Source organism: Colius striatus, chromosome 1 (assembly GCF_028858725.1).
Source record: "Colius striatus isolate bColStr4 chromosome 1, bColStr4.1.hap1, whole genome shotgun sequence".
In the NCBI taxonomy this organism is placed as follows: domain Eukaryota; kingdom Metazoa; phylum Chordata; class Aves; order Coliiformes; family Coliidae; genus Colius; species Colius striatus.
Window position 1 is genome coordinate 175,378,587 of NC_084759.1, and position 17,865 is coordinate 175,396,451.

At 38.8% G+C, this 17,865-nt stretch overlaps 1 protein-coding gene across 1 annotated transcript in view; it reads left to right on the forward strand.

The window, feature by feature from the left end:
• The window catches only part of NELL2 (neural EGFL like 2), a 159,692-nt gene that overhangs the window by 57,940 nt on the left and 83,887 nt on the right, over positions 1 to 17,865 (forward strand). Inside the window, exons 10-12 of the mRNA XM_062020434.1 lie at positions 6,556 to 6,647; positions 10,042 to 10,144; positions 12,887 to 13,015. Of these exons, the coding sequence (XP_061876418.1) occupies positions 6,556 to 6,647; positions 10,042 to 10,144; positions 12,887 to 13,015 (324 nt within the window). The remainder of the gene's footprint in view (positions 1 to 6,555; positions 6,648 to 10,041; positions 10,145 to 12,886; positions 13,016 to 17,865) is intronic.

The window sequence follows — 17,865 nt, forward strand, 5'->3', positions numbered from 1 at the left end:
TCCAGTGGCTTTGGTTGCAAGCTCTTTCCCAGGCTCTTTGTCCAGCAGCCTACTTTTAAAAGTTTTACTTCATCTGTCAAATCTGTTTGACTCACCTAAACTACTATAAACAGAGTTTTTAGTGCCATTTTGATGTGCTTTTTCAGTGTTCAGATTGGTTTTTTAGTCTGTAAGGATGCCTCAAGGAGCATTCATTCTAGGACTCACATAAATTCTACAGAAGACTCCCAGCAAGAACACATGGGGTAGACAAATTATGTCATTTCCCCGGGATAGTTGATGGAAATGTAGAAAACATGAGAGATAGGTGAAAGAATGTGTAATTTTAGATTGATTCCTTGCCAATGTGACTAAACAACCCGTTAGCGTTGTTGGAGGTGTCTTACACCACAGATGCTCTTAAATGATCGTAGAAATATTGTAGAAAAATGATTTTGTGTTTTCAGTGTAATGGAGACAGCATTTCTGACTAACAGGAGATAAGATACAAATAGTAATTAATTCCTTATCACTAGGAAATTTTAAGTTGGATTTTCGGATTTTCCTTTTTTTGACTGAGGAGGCAGAAGCAATTATATGCAGCTTTTGAGCAGTGATTGACTGGAAAAATTAGCAATGTATTTTTCAACTTGGAATCTGGAATAATTTTGGATTATTGAGGGAGGTGGCATGAAATGAAGCAAGTCTCTAGTCTCACTGACTAGAGGAAGTTGTGCTCTGCAGAAAATGAGCAAAGAAGAAATATTGCCTGAATCCCTGCAAAGATAAACGAGAAACATGAGAGAGCAACGCCTGATAGTGGCGTGGCAGTTGAGAGAGAGACATTCATGAAAGGTGACCGTTATATCTGTGTGTATTCTTAGGGATAAAGACATACAGAGGTTTTGCACTTTGTAAGCTTGCAAAGTAGGATTAATGGGACTTAGACAATACCTAAGCCTTGATCTCTGAACAGTGGAGAATGTAATCAAGGAGATTTCAAGGGGGAAGTTGGAAAATGAAATGAACTACACAGGGTTTTTTTCATGTGCTAATTTTTGTTGTTCACACCCCCCCCCACCCCAACAAAGAATGCAGCAACACAAACTTAATTCATAGAATCATAGAATGGTAGGGGTCGGAAGGGACCTTTAGAGGTCATCTAGTCCAACCCCCCTGCAGAAGCAGGTTCACGTAGATCAGGTTGCATAGGAACATGTCCAGGCAGGTCTTGAAGACCTCCAAGGAAGGAGCCTCCACAATTTCCCTGGGCAGCCTGTGCCACTGCTCCCTCACCCTCACAGTGAAATAGTTTTTTCTTATGTTTAAGTGGAACTTTTTGTGTTCCAACTTTATCCCATTACCCCTTGCCCTGTTACTATCTACTACAGAAAAGAGGGATGTCCCAACCTCCTGACACTCACCCTTTAGATATTTGTAAAAGTTAATAAGATCACCCCTCAATCTCCTCTTCTCCAGACTAAACAGCCCCAGTTCCCACAGCCTTTCCTCATATGAAAGATGTTCCAGTCCCCTGATCATCTTGGTAGCCCTGCACTGGACTGTCTCCAGAAGTTCTCTGTCCTTCTTGAGCCGAGGAGCCCAGAATTGGACACAGTACTCCAGATGAGGCCTCACCAGAGCAGAGTAGAGGGGGGAGAAGAACCTCCCTTGACCTGCTGGCCACACTCTTCTTGATGCATCCCAGGATGCCATTGGCCTTCTTGGCCATGAGGGCACATTGCTGGCTCATATTTACCTTATTATCAACCAGGACTCCCAGGTCTCTCTCTGCAGAGCTGCTCTTCAGCAGTTTTACCCCCAGCCTGTACTGATGCATGGGGTTATTCCTTCCCAGATGCAATTAACAGATTTAAATTGAATATCCCTGATTGCTGACAAATTTCACAAAACTTCAAGTCACATCTGCCATTCGTAGGGCAGTTACGAATACAAGAAAATAAAAGATTTTGAGGAGTTCACCAGTGCTTAAACTTCCTGTTTTCCCGTGGTGATAAGTCTGTATGAAAATTAACTAGGATACCACAGGAGAGTGCACATGCATTTCTTACGGGAAAGCATACACAGTCTAGATAGCAAAGGTAATAAATACAGAAGTGATAAAATGTACTAAATGACATGCTGTGATCCTAGTGAACAGAAGGCAGGAAATCATGGATTTTGCATGGACATTTGAGCAATGCAGAAGAAAGATGCCATTTTGAGACCAGTGGGAAGAGGAAAGGGTTATGAAAGAGAAGTTATGTTTTGACAAACTGTTGACAATTCACTATGTGAACACAACAGCAAGTGGGCTCCTGAAAGATTCCTTTTGCTGGGTGAATACAGAGAAGATGCCGTGTTATCGCAATTTGTTAAATGACACTACAGGGAACAGTTGTATTAACAGTACACCTGTGTAAATGACTAGTGGAGATATAAACAGACCTTGCTAATAATTTTTTAGACCCTGTAATATCATTGTAATAATTAAATATATTCAATATATTCCATATTTCAATATATTCCATATTTCAATATATTCAATATTTCAATATATTCACTATTTCAATATATTGGAAGTAGTCAAACTTCCTAGTAGATTTTGTAGACTTCCTGTTTCATCTTCTTAGAAATCCATACTCTGAATAATACACATTGTTTTAGATACTAAGGTGATGTGGGAGCTTGATGGCAAGAGGAAATGGTTGATGTAATTCAGCTGTAGATGAAATCTTACATAGGTAATAGCTATCAAGTTCTGGAACAACTAATCATCAAGTAATTTTGTGACTGTGACTCAGTCTGTCGAACGAAAGGGCTTAGGAAGATAAAAGATGATAGGTTTCCCCAGAGAGATACCAATCACAAACTAATCACAGTATCCTGGGAAGCATCTAGCAAAGCAGAAATTAAATCTTCACTGGACTTTCCAGTTACACAGTTCTAGTCCAGATGTTCATGTTATTGGAATATCTTTATTTCTGAAGGAAAATAAAGATAAGAAACACAGCTGTCATAGGATGTGTAGTGTCAAGACAATTGCTGTCAGGAGGCAGGAGAAATGTTATGTTCCACACTGCCTGGGATGTGGGTCCAGCTGTTTTAGGATGAAAGTCGGGCAGAAGAAAGTTGGTAGCTTTGTCTTTGTAGAAGTCTTTCCAAGCTTGCTCAATGCTCATCTAACCAGGCAACTTTCTGCCATCTCGAAGTTTTTTAGAAGCCTTCAAGTAGCTTGATGAAAATACGCCTTTTGCTGTCTGGCTGGATTCCTTCTTTGTGGGCAACTGAAGAAGAGCAGGCTGGCAAGAGGATAGGAAAGCAACTGAAGCATTTGTAGGAGTACTGGAGAAGAAAAGACAGTGAGTGGTGTCAAACTTAGACCACCACTCAACCCACTGGTATCTGCCTTCTTAAATAAACATGGAGCCAGTGGTACTAGTGTAGCTGAAGTGCCTGTGTGATTTTTTTTTTTTTTGTGAGCTCATTTGGCTAGATTAGCATAGGTGAGAAGAGAAAAAACATGTGAGTAGTCTCTGAATTAGAGCTTCAGAGTGTACCTTAGTTTTTGTTGCTTTTTAAAATGGAAGGAACTGCCCAAACATGGTGGAATTCTTCTTGCTTAAGAGAATACTGTTAGGAAAGAACTAATCCATGTACTGTTCATTTTGATGATTCTAAGAAGAAATGTCCCTTTTGAATGTAGTCAATGAGAGTGGCAGTCCATGAGAAGAGATGGTTGGACTTGTGTTCAGGTTATTGAAGGTTAACAGGTTTTCAATTTAGTTTCAACTTGTTTTTTTAATTGGGCATTTCTTGTTTGGTTGATTTTCTCTTTTCTTAAGCATAGTTTGGTTACTCTTTCTGGGCAGGCTGAGACTTTGGGGCTTTAGAACCTTGCCAACAAAACCACAACAAAATCCAGTAGCTGGAAATTTTTATATAGGTGAATATAGGAGATATCATTTTCTTTGCTGCATGATAAGCAGGTGTTGTGGTTGTGGAGGTGGAGATCTGAGCACTGCTTGAAATTTTTGGGACTCACATGGGCATTTTGAAACTTGCACGCTGCTGCTACTTTCTAGACTTTGAGAAATAAATCTTCGAATGTATGCATATGATAAAAGAGCAAAACCTGTCTGGACAGAGCCATCTCTCACAGCCATAGAATTTTTCAGTTTTTCCTTTTTTTCTGAGGCTGAAAACACTTGCTGAAAGCAAGTGTTTGTGGTACTGCTTCACTGCAGGTAATTTCATATGCCAAGATTTCCAAAGGCTCTTGGTGGAATCAAGAAATAACTTAATGATTTCACACTAGGCTGGATGTGTTGTTTTGATGGTTTTTCTGTGTACATTATTTTCTAAGTTTCTGTGAAGAATCAGAGGTTTGTTGCCATTGGTAAGGCAAGCGGATAGAGTGAGCTATGCTTTGAGGTAGTATGGATACTTTTTATTTTTTAAGATACCTGGATGGTCTTATTCATATGTTAAGAGTCTTTTGGCTTCAAGAGAGTGTTTTCTTCCAAGACAGAATGACAGTGATTTTGATGTCTTTTGCCTTTCCTGTCTGCCTATCGGAAACATGAGGATGTGTTAGCAGTCCATTGCCATTTTGTGGTCCTGAGGCATTGCTATACTTAGTTTTTTTCCTGTCATATGTAGTTGTTCTTAGAAGCTTGAAATGTATGGGGCAAGGCAAAGGGCTTAATATACGAGTATTTCAGTTTAGTGTCATGGCCTGTAATACATAGGAGGTGATATATGACTGGATGATTGTCTTGTCCTGTCTGTATTCAAGACCTGCTAGTCACTAGTAAAGATTTATATAGTATTTTTCCCACATATTTCCTTCCAGAAGAGCATGTTTTCTGGGAGAGGAAAGAGGCACTGTATTGAGCTTTTTTTGACTGTGTGATCTTTGTGGATATTGTACAAACTTTCTCCTGCTGTTAGCTCTAGGTCTCTCCCCGGACTCTCTCCTGTGGCTCTTTTCTGTACTTTATTAAGTCTGACTGCCAACTTTGCCATTCGTGCAATTCGGAGTGTTGTAAACATGCTGTGATATTCTTGAAAGTGCTGTATAGGCTTACATCATAGGATGCTTTAGGTGTTAGAACTCATATTTTAGAATTTGAAAGAAACCCTTTTTTTATCACTCTGCCTATCATGTCTTTCCCAATACCAGTTCCAAGAGTTGACTTTTTACATGCAGACAAAGTAACAAGTCTGTAAAATCAAGGAGCTGCAAGTCAAAAAAAAAGCAAAATAAAGGAGAATTGAAAAGAACAGCGGTAATGGTAATTAAATAGGTCACACAACAAAAACTCTTGAGCTCTTAGATATTTTTAAATTGTCAACAAATTTTAGTTTATTTAGGCAGAACAGATAAAGCTCTCTGTGAATGAATTGTAGTATAATTGATTTACATCTCCAAATCAATGATGAGCAAATTAGACCTCTAGCATGTGATGCAGTACTTTAAAGTGGTAACCTACTCCTGTTATTTCATGAATGTGCTTACTCGATGAGCCTTGACTCTGTCCTAAGTAACAGAGACACCATCCGATTTTCTGTACCTAGCAGTTGCATTGCTTAGCCTTTATACTTTGCATAATGTAATTACAATAATGGAGCCATTAAAAAAAAAGTGGAAAACAGTTTGCTATGAACATATTTTATGTAGCCCTTAAATACTGAATAGGAGTTTTAGTGAGCTGTTCAGTATCAGCCGTGTCAGTATCATACTGCTGTAAAACCCAGCACTGCCAGTGCTGGGAGTGGTACCAAGCCAGGTTGTAGTATAACAAATACTGCTCATAGAGGGGTCATTCTGCCATTTCATCATTGAAGACTTTATCTTACTTTCTACTGGGGGAAAAAACAAACAACAGAACAAAGCCACTGAAACTCAGTTCCTGTACAATGAAATTTATATAATATACTTAAGCAGTCATGGTAAATAACTGGTATAATCCAGGTAAAAATACATAATGTTTCAATAATTATGTTGGATGATGAAACATCAAATGACTGTGATGGCAAATACATATGTGACTTCAGTGATCATCCTCTGTTATTCAACATTCCTCTTCAAGAAATTGATTATCTATTAATGTCACTTGCACTGCTCTCACAGCTCCAGTTTCTTTTTCACCCCTGAGCTGTGTTGCAGTCATATCTCCCTTGACATAACCCAAGACATGTTTCTTCTGCCCTTTCCATAGTTACCTGTACTCCATATTGGTTCAACATCCTTTACCTTCTGCTTATATGGGGTTTCCTGGTTCTTTCAAGGGGTGGGGGGTGGGGAGGGTTGTTTGGGTTTTTTTTGTTTTATTTTTTAGTTGATTGGGGTTTATTTTTGGTTTTGGGGGTTTTTGTTTGGTTTTTTTGTTGTTGGCTTTTTTTCTTGTGATATCCAGAGTCCTACAGTTGGGTTTAGAATATTCTCGCAGCTGATTTGACCTTTTCAGTTTGAAATGCAGTAATCTTTAAGAAAATGTATCAGTTTTATAAGCAGACTGCTAACATTAATTTACAAAATAATTGTGGGTTTATTTTTTTTTTCTCCTGAAGCGGTGTGTGTATTTGAAGGCAGAACCTACTTTGAAGGACAAAGAGAAACTGTGTATTCGAGCTCAGGGGACTGTGTTCTGTTTGAGTGCAAGGTAAGAATACTGTTGACAGAAAAAAAAATATTATCTGTTAGAAATATCAAAGTCCCACTGAAAGAAACTGTTGAAATACAGACCTTAGGAAATGGCAACAGGAAAGGCATCTAAGGGGTCCTGTGTTTGTATTGTCTTACTGAGTTCCACATCAAATTTTGCAAATAAGTTTACTTTGCATAGCTGCAAGCTTTGATTACACCACTTGACAATCAAGCTGCATTCTTTCTTCTTTAAGTATTATCTCCATCATCAGTAATAAAAAATCAGCAGACTACCTTATATTTCCATTGACACACGTACAATGTTGTTGTTCAAAAATACATGCTCAGGTATGAGAGATGCCCTAATGGAATGGGGGCATAATTTGGAATTCAGGATAATTCTTAGGGGAAAAGCTAGATGAAAAAGAACAAAAAGAGTTGGCACACCAGGAGTGTGGTGTTTCTAGTGATGGGAATGGGCTCGGGTCATTGTTTTATCTGTAAACAGAATATGTTTGATGCTATGTCAGTCTTGTCCTGCAGCATGAAAATTGTTGCCCTTCAGGGCACAAATGCACTTTAAGGGCAATATACACTCCAGGGATGGCTGCAGGTTGGGAATTACACAAACTGCTGCAGTGAGTCTCACATTGTCTCTTGGGGAGAGGGATGGGGAGGAATTCTCTCGCTGCATGCTTTGGGGTAGAGTTGAAAACCTGAGCACACATTTCTAGGGCAAAGAAAGAGAGGGGAGCAACTCCTCTGGCCATACTGTAATTATCTATTGGACCAGTTTCTGGAAATCGCGAAACATTTTGAATACACTTGTGAAAAGGCATGTTTTACACGGTAGAACTGGAGCCCATTGTCTTGCGGCTGTTGATTTTAATCTTTGTGAATTTAATTCCTGGACTAGGTGCTTTGAAACCCTTTTGAGAAAGGAAAGGAGAAGCTGACTATTGCATTCAGTCATACGGTTTTCAGAACCATGAACTTGTATTTTCAAAATGAAACCCGAGACGTAAATTCTGTGACTAACCAATGGATATAATTAACAACCATCAAAAGTTTTGTGATATTCCCTCATGTTTCTTGCAGCCGGCAAGTGGGATACTGTATGTACAAAATGCTTCTGTTGGCTATGCTAGTCTGTATTTTGTTGGTGATACTTGCTAGTGACCTACCTGGCTGTCCCAGTAGAAATGCTAAGCAGCAACTTTGGCTGATTCAAATGCTGCTTTTGCAAGAGTGGAAGTACATACAGTTTCTGCTTGAACGTCCTTGTGAGAGCAGCTCTGCAGAGAGAGTCCTGGGACTCCTGATTGATAATAAACTGAACATGAGCCAACAATGTGCCCTCATGGCCAAGAAGGCCAATGGCATCCTGGGATGCATCAAGAAGAGTGCGGCCAGCAGGTCAAGGGAGGTTCTTCTCCCTCTCTACTCTGCCCTCGTGAGGCCTCATCTAGAGTCCTGTGTCCAGTTCTGAGCTTCTCATCTCAAGAAGCACAGAGAACTTCTGGAGAGAGTCCAGTGCAGGGCCACTGAGATGATCAGGGGTCTGGAACATCTTTCATACAAGGAAAGGTTGCAGGAACTGGGGCTGTTTAGTCTGGAGAAGAGGAGACTGAGGGGGGATCTTATTAATATTTACAAATATCTAAAGGGTGGGTGTCAGGAGGTTGGGACATCCCTTTTTTCTATTGTAGCTAGCAAGAGGACAAGGGGCAATGGGATGAATCTGGAACACAAAAAGTTCCACTTAAATATAAGAAAAAACTATTTCACTGTGAGGGTGAGGGAGCAGTGGCACAGGCTGCCCAGGGGGGTTGTGGAGTCTCCTTCCTTGGAGGTCTTCAAGACCCACCTGGACATGTTCCTATGCGACCTGATCTAGGTGACCCTGCTTCTGCAGGGGGGTTGGACTAGATGATCTATAAAGGTCCCTTCCAACCCCTACCATTCTATGATTCTATGATAATTCAGACCTGAAAATCCACATACTGTAAACTGTATTGGATAGTTAGGAAGTCAAGGGTAGATACTATTTAATTACTACAAGAGTTCACTTAAAAAGTTATAATTGATTACTCCAACTCAAGAGAGACTTAATAGGAATTCACAACTACTGATTTCATGCTTGAAGACTTATAATGATGTTATCAGGGCAATGGAAGCATTTTCTTCTTTTTGCTTGCATGTGATTCTAGACACCATGTTATGTTTTGTTTGACTGCTGTAGTTGTGCCTGCTATATGCATGCACTTTTCTATTTGAATATTATAACACAAGTGAATGAAAAATTCTCTTTCAAAGTAGAATTTGTAAAAGAATTAAATACAATCCAGACAACTCTAACTGATATTATTTCTGTCGAAGATACTATCTTTATTTTGTGGGATTGATGGATTTTGCTTGTCTTTATATACAACATGTTTGTAGCTGGTTAACTTTAGTGTTGATTTCTCTGCCAAGATTGTTTGGTGTAAAATTTGAGCAGTAATTTTGATATTGGCCAGTGTATTCATGTTTCCTCTTTATGTTTTGTACTTAAAGAGGAGTTGAAATGGTAGACCCATAACAATAATACATGCAATAGCATGTGCATGGTTTTAGTCTCTTTTATTGCATGCAGAAATACAGAGCCCTGAGTTCGGTGAGCTCATATTTTAACCAGATTGCTGGTTTTAAGACAGATGCCTCTGAGGAACATGTTTGCCTTGTTTCCTGTCTGCTATACCATGACTAGAGCACTGCAATACAAATTAATTAGGGCCCAAGGGAGCCTAAAGGTGGTACATCTGTGGTAGCTGGATAGCTAAGGCAGGCACTTCATGTGATCAAACTGCAGGGATTGTGCGCAACCTGCACTAAGCGCCTGGAGTTGTTCAGATACCATCTTGTGGCACTGGATATTTCCAGATGTCTGATCCAAACTTATCTAAGAAAGTTTTTCATTCCTAATAGGGAATCAGTGCCAGTTTCCTTCAGGGTTACTGCTACAGCACTGGGACCAGAGATGTTCAAATTTGATTTTACCTGCTGTATAAATAACAAGCTGCTTTAGAGTATTCATTATGAGGACCCTTGAATCTCGAATCTACTGCCTCAGTTTTTGATGGATAATTGTTACTCTTTCTTTAAGAGAAACTTCTAGGGCAAGTTGCTTGACAGCTAATATAGAGAAGAATGAGAGCTATTGCTACACTTCTGCTTGCTTGAAAAGGTTTTAAGTGTAGGAGAGTTCTTGATGCTTCTGTTGTCCTACATTGTCCTTTTAAATGGTTTTCAAAGGTACCTGGAGTTTAGCAGTTTTATGTTTGTACGTTATAATGCAAAATCTCAACTAAAGTTATCATTTACTTTTCTTTCATATGTCGCAATATTAATCAATTACCTCAATTTAACAGAACCACAAAATGCAGCGTATTCCAAAAGACAGTTGTACTGCTTTGAATTGCCCAGAATCTCAACAGATCCCCTTATCTCACAGTTGCTGCAAAATCTGTAAAGGTAAGGTAATAGCAGGATATTTATAAACTCACCTGTAAGAATGAAAAGTTACACTTATTCAGAACTTTTTTTTTCTGATCATTTTGAATAAGACCCTCCTACACGTGATAATTACTGTAGATGGAAGCTGAATAGATAACATCTACATTGTGACATTTAATATTGTTTGTAAAATAAATAATAGTGTGAATTTTGTAAAACATGTTTACGTGTTTCATTCTAGGCAAAAATGGGTGAAAAGTCAAAGAAATCATAGACATTTTTAGTAATTTTCTACCTTTCACCCACTCCAGTGTCCAAACAAAATGAGATTGGAGAAATGTCGATATTCACCAGCATCTTTCTGAGATGCTTTTAGATGTCCCTTTTGGAGAATAGTTCATGCTATGCAGTTGTTCAAAGACTGGAGTGACTTGTCTCTTTGGGGTTGTAGTTGCATCTAGAAGCAGAAGCTTTGGGGAATATTTTTGTGTGCTGCCTACCTTTCTGTGTTACACCCAGCCTGAAGAGAGGGACAGGAAGTGTCTTGAGCTCATTCTTTTGTTGTGGACTAATACCAGTGTCTTCAAAGCTATGAGCAATTGCATCTTCAAGTGGATACGACTGTTTCTTCAGTAGCTAAATAAGATAAATTGATACCTGGCATGAAACAAGATGTTAGACTCTTGGGCTTATTTTAGGTATATTTCAGTGAAGATTGCAACTATAGTTGTTTTCTGCTCAGTGAAAACATGAAGGATATGATTAATGACATCAAACAGAGAGATAAAGTAGAAGAACTTAAGAGAATGTGCTGTCTATCTATGTTGTCTGCCACAGTCAAAAAAGGATTTTTTAATGGCAATTTTCTATAAAATCTTCAGTGACTTAAAGGAAAGGTTTCTGTGAATCTTAATATCTGTAGGATGAGTGCTTTCTAAACACTTTCAGTCCTCCTTGAGCTATGGAGCTTATTCTTTAAAGAAGCTGCTGTATGCTATTATTCAACAGCATGTATGCATAAGTGTTGAGAATCTTGATGAAGAATAATGAAAAAAAAATTAGTAAAAAGACTCACTCTTTCTGAATGATGTGCATGTTCTTAAAGCCAAAATCTGATACAAACCAATCCAGACCAGGAAATACAAAATTAAAACTATTGCTTTGTCAGGTTCAGGCTTTACAAAAACGTAAAGAGCAGAAGACACCATGGCCAGAGATTGCTCTTGATATACACAAATCTACGGTCATCAAAGATTATTAAAAACTCTCTAATGATATTAAAAGTGTAGATCTTTTTGCTTCTTAATGTCCTATGTTAGACAACAGGACTGTGGTAGCTACAATATTTAAGTAACATTAACTAAGTGTATCTCTAGGTAACAGGGAGACAAGACTTAGAAGGAAAGAAAGAAAGAAAAACATCAACCTCTCCTATCATAGTAGGTCTGTGATGTTTGCATCATGACCATATCACTGGGTATCAGTACTAAAACGTTCTGTCTTTACAGGCTCTGCTGCTTGTCTTGTTTTGCTTGGTTTATGTTACTTCACACTGTTCATGAGCTGCCAAAGTGTAAATAACCTCTTGGGCTTGACCTCTAAACAGACTCTGTTGTTGTCCTGCTTTATGTACTCATTTAACTTAGCTTCTGTGAAGTCAGAGGTAGAAGCTCCTTTGTAGCAAGATGTGATGCAGAACCCAAGTGGAGATATCTTTACTGCCATAAAATACTTGTTTGTTATTTCTCTAAGAGGCTTATGTTGCAGCTTGATTCCAGCTTGCGCTCTAGAGCTGCTGCTGGTCCCTGGAGCCTGACTCCCATTGACCATTTCTCCCGTTGGAGGTTTTGCGAGAAGAAAAGAGTTCTTGAAAAACAACAGTGAAATACTTCTGTTTGATCAATTCTAATGCTTCAGTTAAAGAAGAAAACTTTAAACAAATGAAATTATCAAGAAAACAATGAATGAGACAAGCGCCACACCTTGATAGGCAGATGTAGAAACTGTGGAATCTATCTTTTTAAAAAAAGTACTGAGCTGACAGGTTCAATCTAAATTTTCCAGTCTGGAAATGAACTTCAGAATCTTAAAAATATGCAGTTAAGTTGCAATGGAAAATGATCACATTCAGGCCAAGTAGGAAATAGGGATGGCTAAAAGGTGAGATTTTAAAAATATTTTTTTCTTAAATAGAAAGGATGATGCAACCAGGGAGGAGTGTTCAGTCAGAGGACTTTGAAAGGAAGAGGTAAGCGGAAGAGAAAATAAAAACAAGTTGATGTTAATCAGAACCTTTTGGTTAATTGTGAAGGATTTTATAAATGTACCTGTGAACAAAAAGTGCAAGGAGAAAAAGTAATAGTACTAGTAAATGAACTACTGAGTGTCAAAGCTATTGAGCTCTTTCATAAATGCCCAAATAAACAAAAAAGGGAAAAAAAGAATTAAGAAGTGTCCTATAAAAGTATTTAACAATGACAAGGAGACAATGAGGGGATTTAAGCAAGCTTCCTATCCAGCTGGCTTAGATCGATGCCGTAACCTGAAATTGAATTGAAGACTTAGAGGTAGTCTGTTTTTGTGGCCTTTACTACTTCTTTCATCTGTTTCATGCTTGGTACAATTTATTTTTCTATATCTCAAGGACAATGGAAAGGTATTATTTGACCTAACTGAAAAAAAGATAGGACTGTCTTTGACAGGGATGTTCTATAATTCCTGGATTCTTTTTAACCCTGAATCATATTTGGTTTTGTACAGGCCATGACTTTTGCACTGAAGGACATAACTGTATGGAGCATTCTGTCTGCCGAAACCTAGATGACAGAGCTGTCTGTAGCTGCCGAGATGGCTTCCGAGCTCTTCGAGAAGATAATGCCTACTGTGAAGGTAATGCCTTGTGTAACTGCTTACTTCCACTGTATAAATTATTGTGGGATGAATGTAGGGATTCATGAGTTGTCAGAGGGATAGGCTTGATAAAGGCCATGAATACAATTAATTAGATATGCAGCATATTAATAAACTAAAATATATTTCCAATTAACTTCTTAAAAAAACAGCCAAAACAAGTTAGTATGGCTGAGATCTTGAACTAGAAGCATGCATCCATCGGAAAGTTGTGGTTTGGGTTTTTTTCTTTTATGTTATTAAGATAATCATGCAGCCTAGAAGTCAACCAATCAAATTAGTGTAACATTTTACCTTTGCCTATTCCCATCTCTCTCCCCAGGAAGTAAGTAAACACTATAGACACTAGGTACTAGTATTGTTAATCATACTGAGTGATGATCTATTATTTGAGGTGCACTTTTGGTATCGGGGAGCAAGAAGCTACTTATTCAGAAGAGAAGCCTCCTTAATTTGTGTCTACATTCCAGCATAATCCTGTGAAAAAAACCATCCCCACTCCAGCAGGAAGAGCCAAAGTCCTCTTCACAGTCTCTTAGGTTTCGTCCTAACTGTTTCACTTCCTCATGAAAACCTTGATTGTGAAAGCACGTTGTTCTAGTGTACTATCAGACCATTCTTACCAGAAAGCTTAAGCACTGGCAGGAGGATGGCCTTTTACTAATAAGCAGTTCAGTTTAGATTTAGCCCACTAAATTGAAGGTCAAGCATCTGTGAGTAGAGTCGAAAGTACTCTGCAGTCCTAGCTAATACCTTGTTGTTCTCTGGTGATGTGCAATTAAATGGGATGAATCAAGGCCTTTTAAGACTGTTCCTTTGGCTGAACTGTGCAAAACTTAATGTCTACAAATGACTTGAGTTAGTTGTTGCATTAACATCAGTGGCAATGCTCATCTGTAGATTTGAAAATTCATGACTGTTTCCAGGAAAGGAGCACGTAATTAATTCAGCTTTGCATGCCTCTCTGCTTAATGTTTATGGTAAGCCTCCTGATGGAAGCCTGTTTTGAGAAATAGAACTCAAACTCCTGCAGAAACAAATCCCTTGCCCCTCATCATGTCCCAGCAAGCAACTGACATCAGGACCTGCTGTGTAGCTTGTTCTGTGCTGAGGCATCAGACACTTTTTTATCCAATAGTCCCTGGAGACTATGCTGAGGCTTAGGCTATGAATCTACATTTCGGGGAACTCAGCCAGTATTCAAGGGGATCAGCGGAGCAATGGAGTTATGGTAAAATCAGGTGTTTTAAGAAGTTTTTTTCCCATATCTCCATTACTCTGCTGGATGAAAGTAGAAAATCAAGTTATGCTCTCTTAGTGATCTCCATATCACTCAAATTAAAGTCTGATGCTACGTACAGAACTTGCCAGGCATGTTGTAAGCAAAAAATAAAAGGTGCTTTTTGAACAGTATTGATGGTTTAGATGAGGACATGATAGGTTATCACATGTGAGGCTGATGCATTTGTATTATAAGCAGATTTACCAGTTCAAGCAGTACCTGAATTCAGTATGGTGATTTTTTTGAGATTTCTTGGCCTGGTTGCTTCTGTATGGGCAAATAACATTATTTCTGGGTGGTAATTATCAATCTGCTTAAGTACTTTATAAAGACTTGCTGCAGTGAATAAAAGGTTGTGACACATTATTCACATAAACATAATAATTTTACATATTACTGTGTTTGAATGTCTTGAATAGTCTCTTACAAGTGTGTACAATTTAGGGAGTGATCCAGGAATACTTGTTTACACTCAAAATAGTGGGAGTAAATCCTGTTAGGGATATGTGCCCATGTGATCAGAGCTCATGGCTCATCCATGCCAGATGAATTTCTCCCAGCCAAGGGCAAAGCTAACTCAGCAGGCAAAAAACCAGCCTAGCTTTGTTGCTGGTTATGTACATTGGCTGCAGACTAGGCACCACTCTTGAACTGTGCACGCTTGGTGCATGAGTCCAGACCTAGCCTTGGCTGGCCATCCCTGACTGAGTGTGCAAGTTTTATGCTGGACAGAGGGGAAATAAGGTTACGGAACGAAACTTTAGGATTGTTTTTGTGGAAGAGGAGGGACAGGGGATTGAACTATCCATGCTTCTTCAGAGTTATGCTTTTATGATTGTATACATTTTTCCAGCTCAAATGTCTCTGAACACTGATTTTTTTTACTTTTGGAAAGAAGCGCTTACCTTAATATTAAACAACGTATAGGAAAGGGCATACTAGTAATGGTGTAACACCAAGTCTTTTCAGAGTCCCTCATCTTGACAGACTGAAATGGTCCCAACCTCCCTTTCTCAGCACATACCCTTCCTTCACTGTGCCATTGTTGCGGCTTTAATTACAAGCCATTCCAAGTGTAGAAATGTCAAGTTAACACAAAGCTTTTCAGAGAAAGCTTTTTTAATGACTGAAGCCCGTGGGTATGATAGCCATTTCTATGTTTGCACTTCACAAACTTCAAATATACTGCAAAATTGAATGCCATTGATTCTGTGTTAAAGCCAAACTTTACTAAATACAACCCTGATTTGCACCTCAGCACTGTCAAAATTCAAAGAATAAACAGAAGTAATGATGCTTCCATTGGCAGAACTTCTCCTTGAGGTAGAAGAACAAAATTAAAAATATTCAGAGCTAGTTTCAGTATTGGTCTGGAAAAGCTGTATAAATTTTAGCTAAATGATGGAAGAGTTTGGCTTCTGTCCTAGAAAGAGCTGGTGCTTTTCCAAAGAACTGTGTGATGTCTCTAGATACTGTTATGATGGATACCTTTCTGATTTATTTTAATAATATTTGTTAATATTTATGTCACATTTAGTTTTCCTTTTCAAGACTGTTTGAAGCAATACTTAAAGAGTTAGGATTTCTTAATTTATTTCCTGTAAGACTTATTCCATGTACTCTGAAATCTACTTTTTGCCTTAGGTTATTATGCAGTTTGAGATAACCTTGTGGGCAGATTGAGTATGGATTATGCTGTACTGCCCAGATGCAGGTGCTTTTGAATATAGCATCCTTGGTGTATAGTCTGCCTAACCTCCACATCTTACAAAAACAGATGTTCTGATGAAGTATAATAAGTTTTTTTCCCAAAGCAGCACCCGCAGTGCTCTCAAACTCATGATTGCCCTTTGGGATATGTTTCAAACAGTGTTCAATGCCTGCTGCATTTTTGGTAGTGGAGTTAGCTGAAAAAATTTATAAAGTTTGTGACTCTTGGGTACCAAGATATTCTGGTGCATCTAGAGGAGTGAAATCTATCCATATTTCAAGTGTACCGGATTTGCAAATAGTCTGCTTGTAGCAGCTTGAGATATTCTTCTCACGTCCTTGAAGCTAAGCTGTTTTCATGCACTGGGTGATGCACCTTTGGTAGTCCTCAAAAGGTGTGGTTGGGGAGGAGGTGTTACTCATACACTTTGAAGACTGCACTTGGAAGGATTGCTTGAAGTCTGATTTTCTGATTTAAAATAGCACTCAACTATCTCTGTGCAAAATCTGATTTCACTTCAGAAGTCTTGCCAGTGATTGCTGACTACGGGAGACTAGGCTCAAGAAGGAAGATAGGAGAATGAAGTAATCTTTTGTAAGCACCAGGACTTAACTTGAACTAAAAAAAATAGGTTATTTGCTTCTTTATGATTGGGATTTTGCCTGATGCAGAGGTGATTTTACATGATGTACTGGTTTTGGCCACGATGAAGTTAATTTCTTCATAAGCAGCCTGAATGGTGCTGTAGTTTAGATTTGTGACTAGAACTGTGTTGATAACACAGGGATGTTTTAGCTATTGCTGAGCAGTGCTTGCACAGTGTTAAGGCTGTCTCTGTGTCTCACTTCTTCCGCAGCAAATAGGGGACACAGCCAGGACAGTTGACCTAGACTGGCCAAAGGGATATCCCAGACCATATAATATTGTACTCAGCAGTAAAAATGTGGACACTCTTTCCAGGGTAGCTGTTACTCGAAGATTGGCTGGGCATCAGTCTGTTGGTGGGAACTGCAGAGTGATTGTCTTTGAATCACATTTTTCCCTTTTCACTCTTCACTTGTTAACATGTCTTTATCTCAACCCATGAATCTTTTCTCACTTTCATCCCTTTGATTCTCTCCCCATCCCACTGGAGAGGGGAGCAAATGAGCAACAGGAGGGTGCTGAATTACTGACCAGGATCAACCCTTCACACATCACAAATTTACAGGTGTGTGAACTATAATGTTTATATCCTGATATTTGGGAATTTAGTTGAACTGGTTACACAGCACGCAACCTAGCTAACTTATCTTAACAATTTGGAATAATGTAATATTATGAAACAAGCTTTTTTGAAACCATTTTACATTTTTAAAATTCTAATTTATCCTTTTTCCTCAGTAACTCTTCTGTCTGCTCTTGCCCTGTTTGTCCCAGTTTCAAGTGTAGCAGTTGAAATGAGACCAAAGACTGAGCGACTTTGTTGGTGTTTGAGAATTACATCAGCTTCACTGATGACTGCCCCTTGAGAGAGGGAAGTCTTCAGTTAAGAAATCTGATTTTACTAAGCTGGCTTGATTTGAGTAAGCTGGCTTGATTTGCGTCATCCTCAGTGGAGGGAGAAGTACACAGTCTTGTAGGATGAGTTGTCGCTTTCCAAAGTAGATATCTGAAGCATGTCCAAAGCGCCGCTTGATTGGACGTGATCAGGTGTCCCTTAGCTCAGAGTTATATGTTTTCATTCTGCTTGGAAATATCTACAAATTTATCCCTGTATTTGGGTAAAAATACTAAGGCATTATTCAACTTTTTTCCCTAACAATAAAAACAATACACTTCTTCACTTCCCTGATT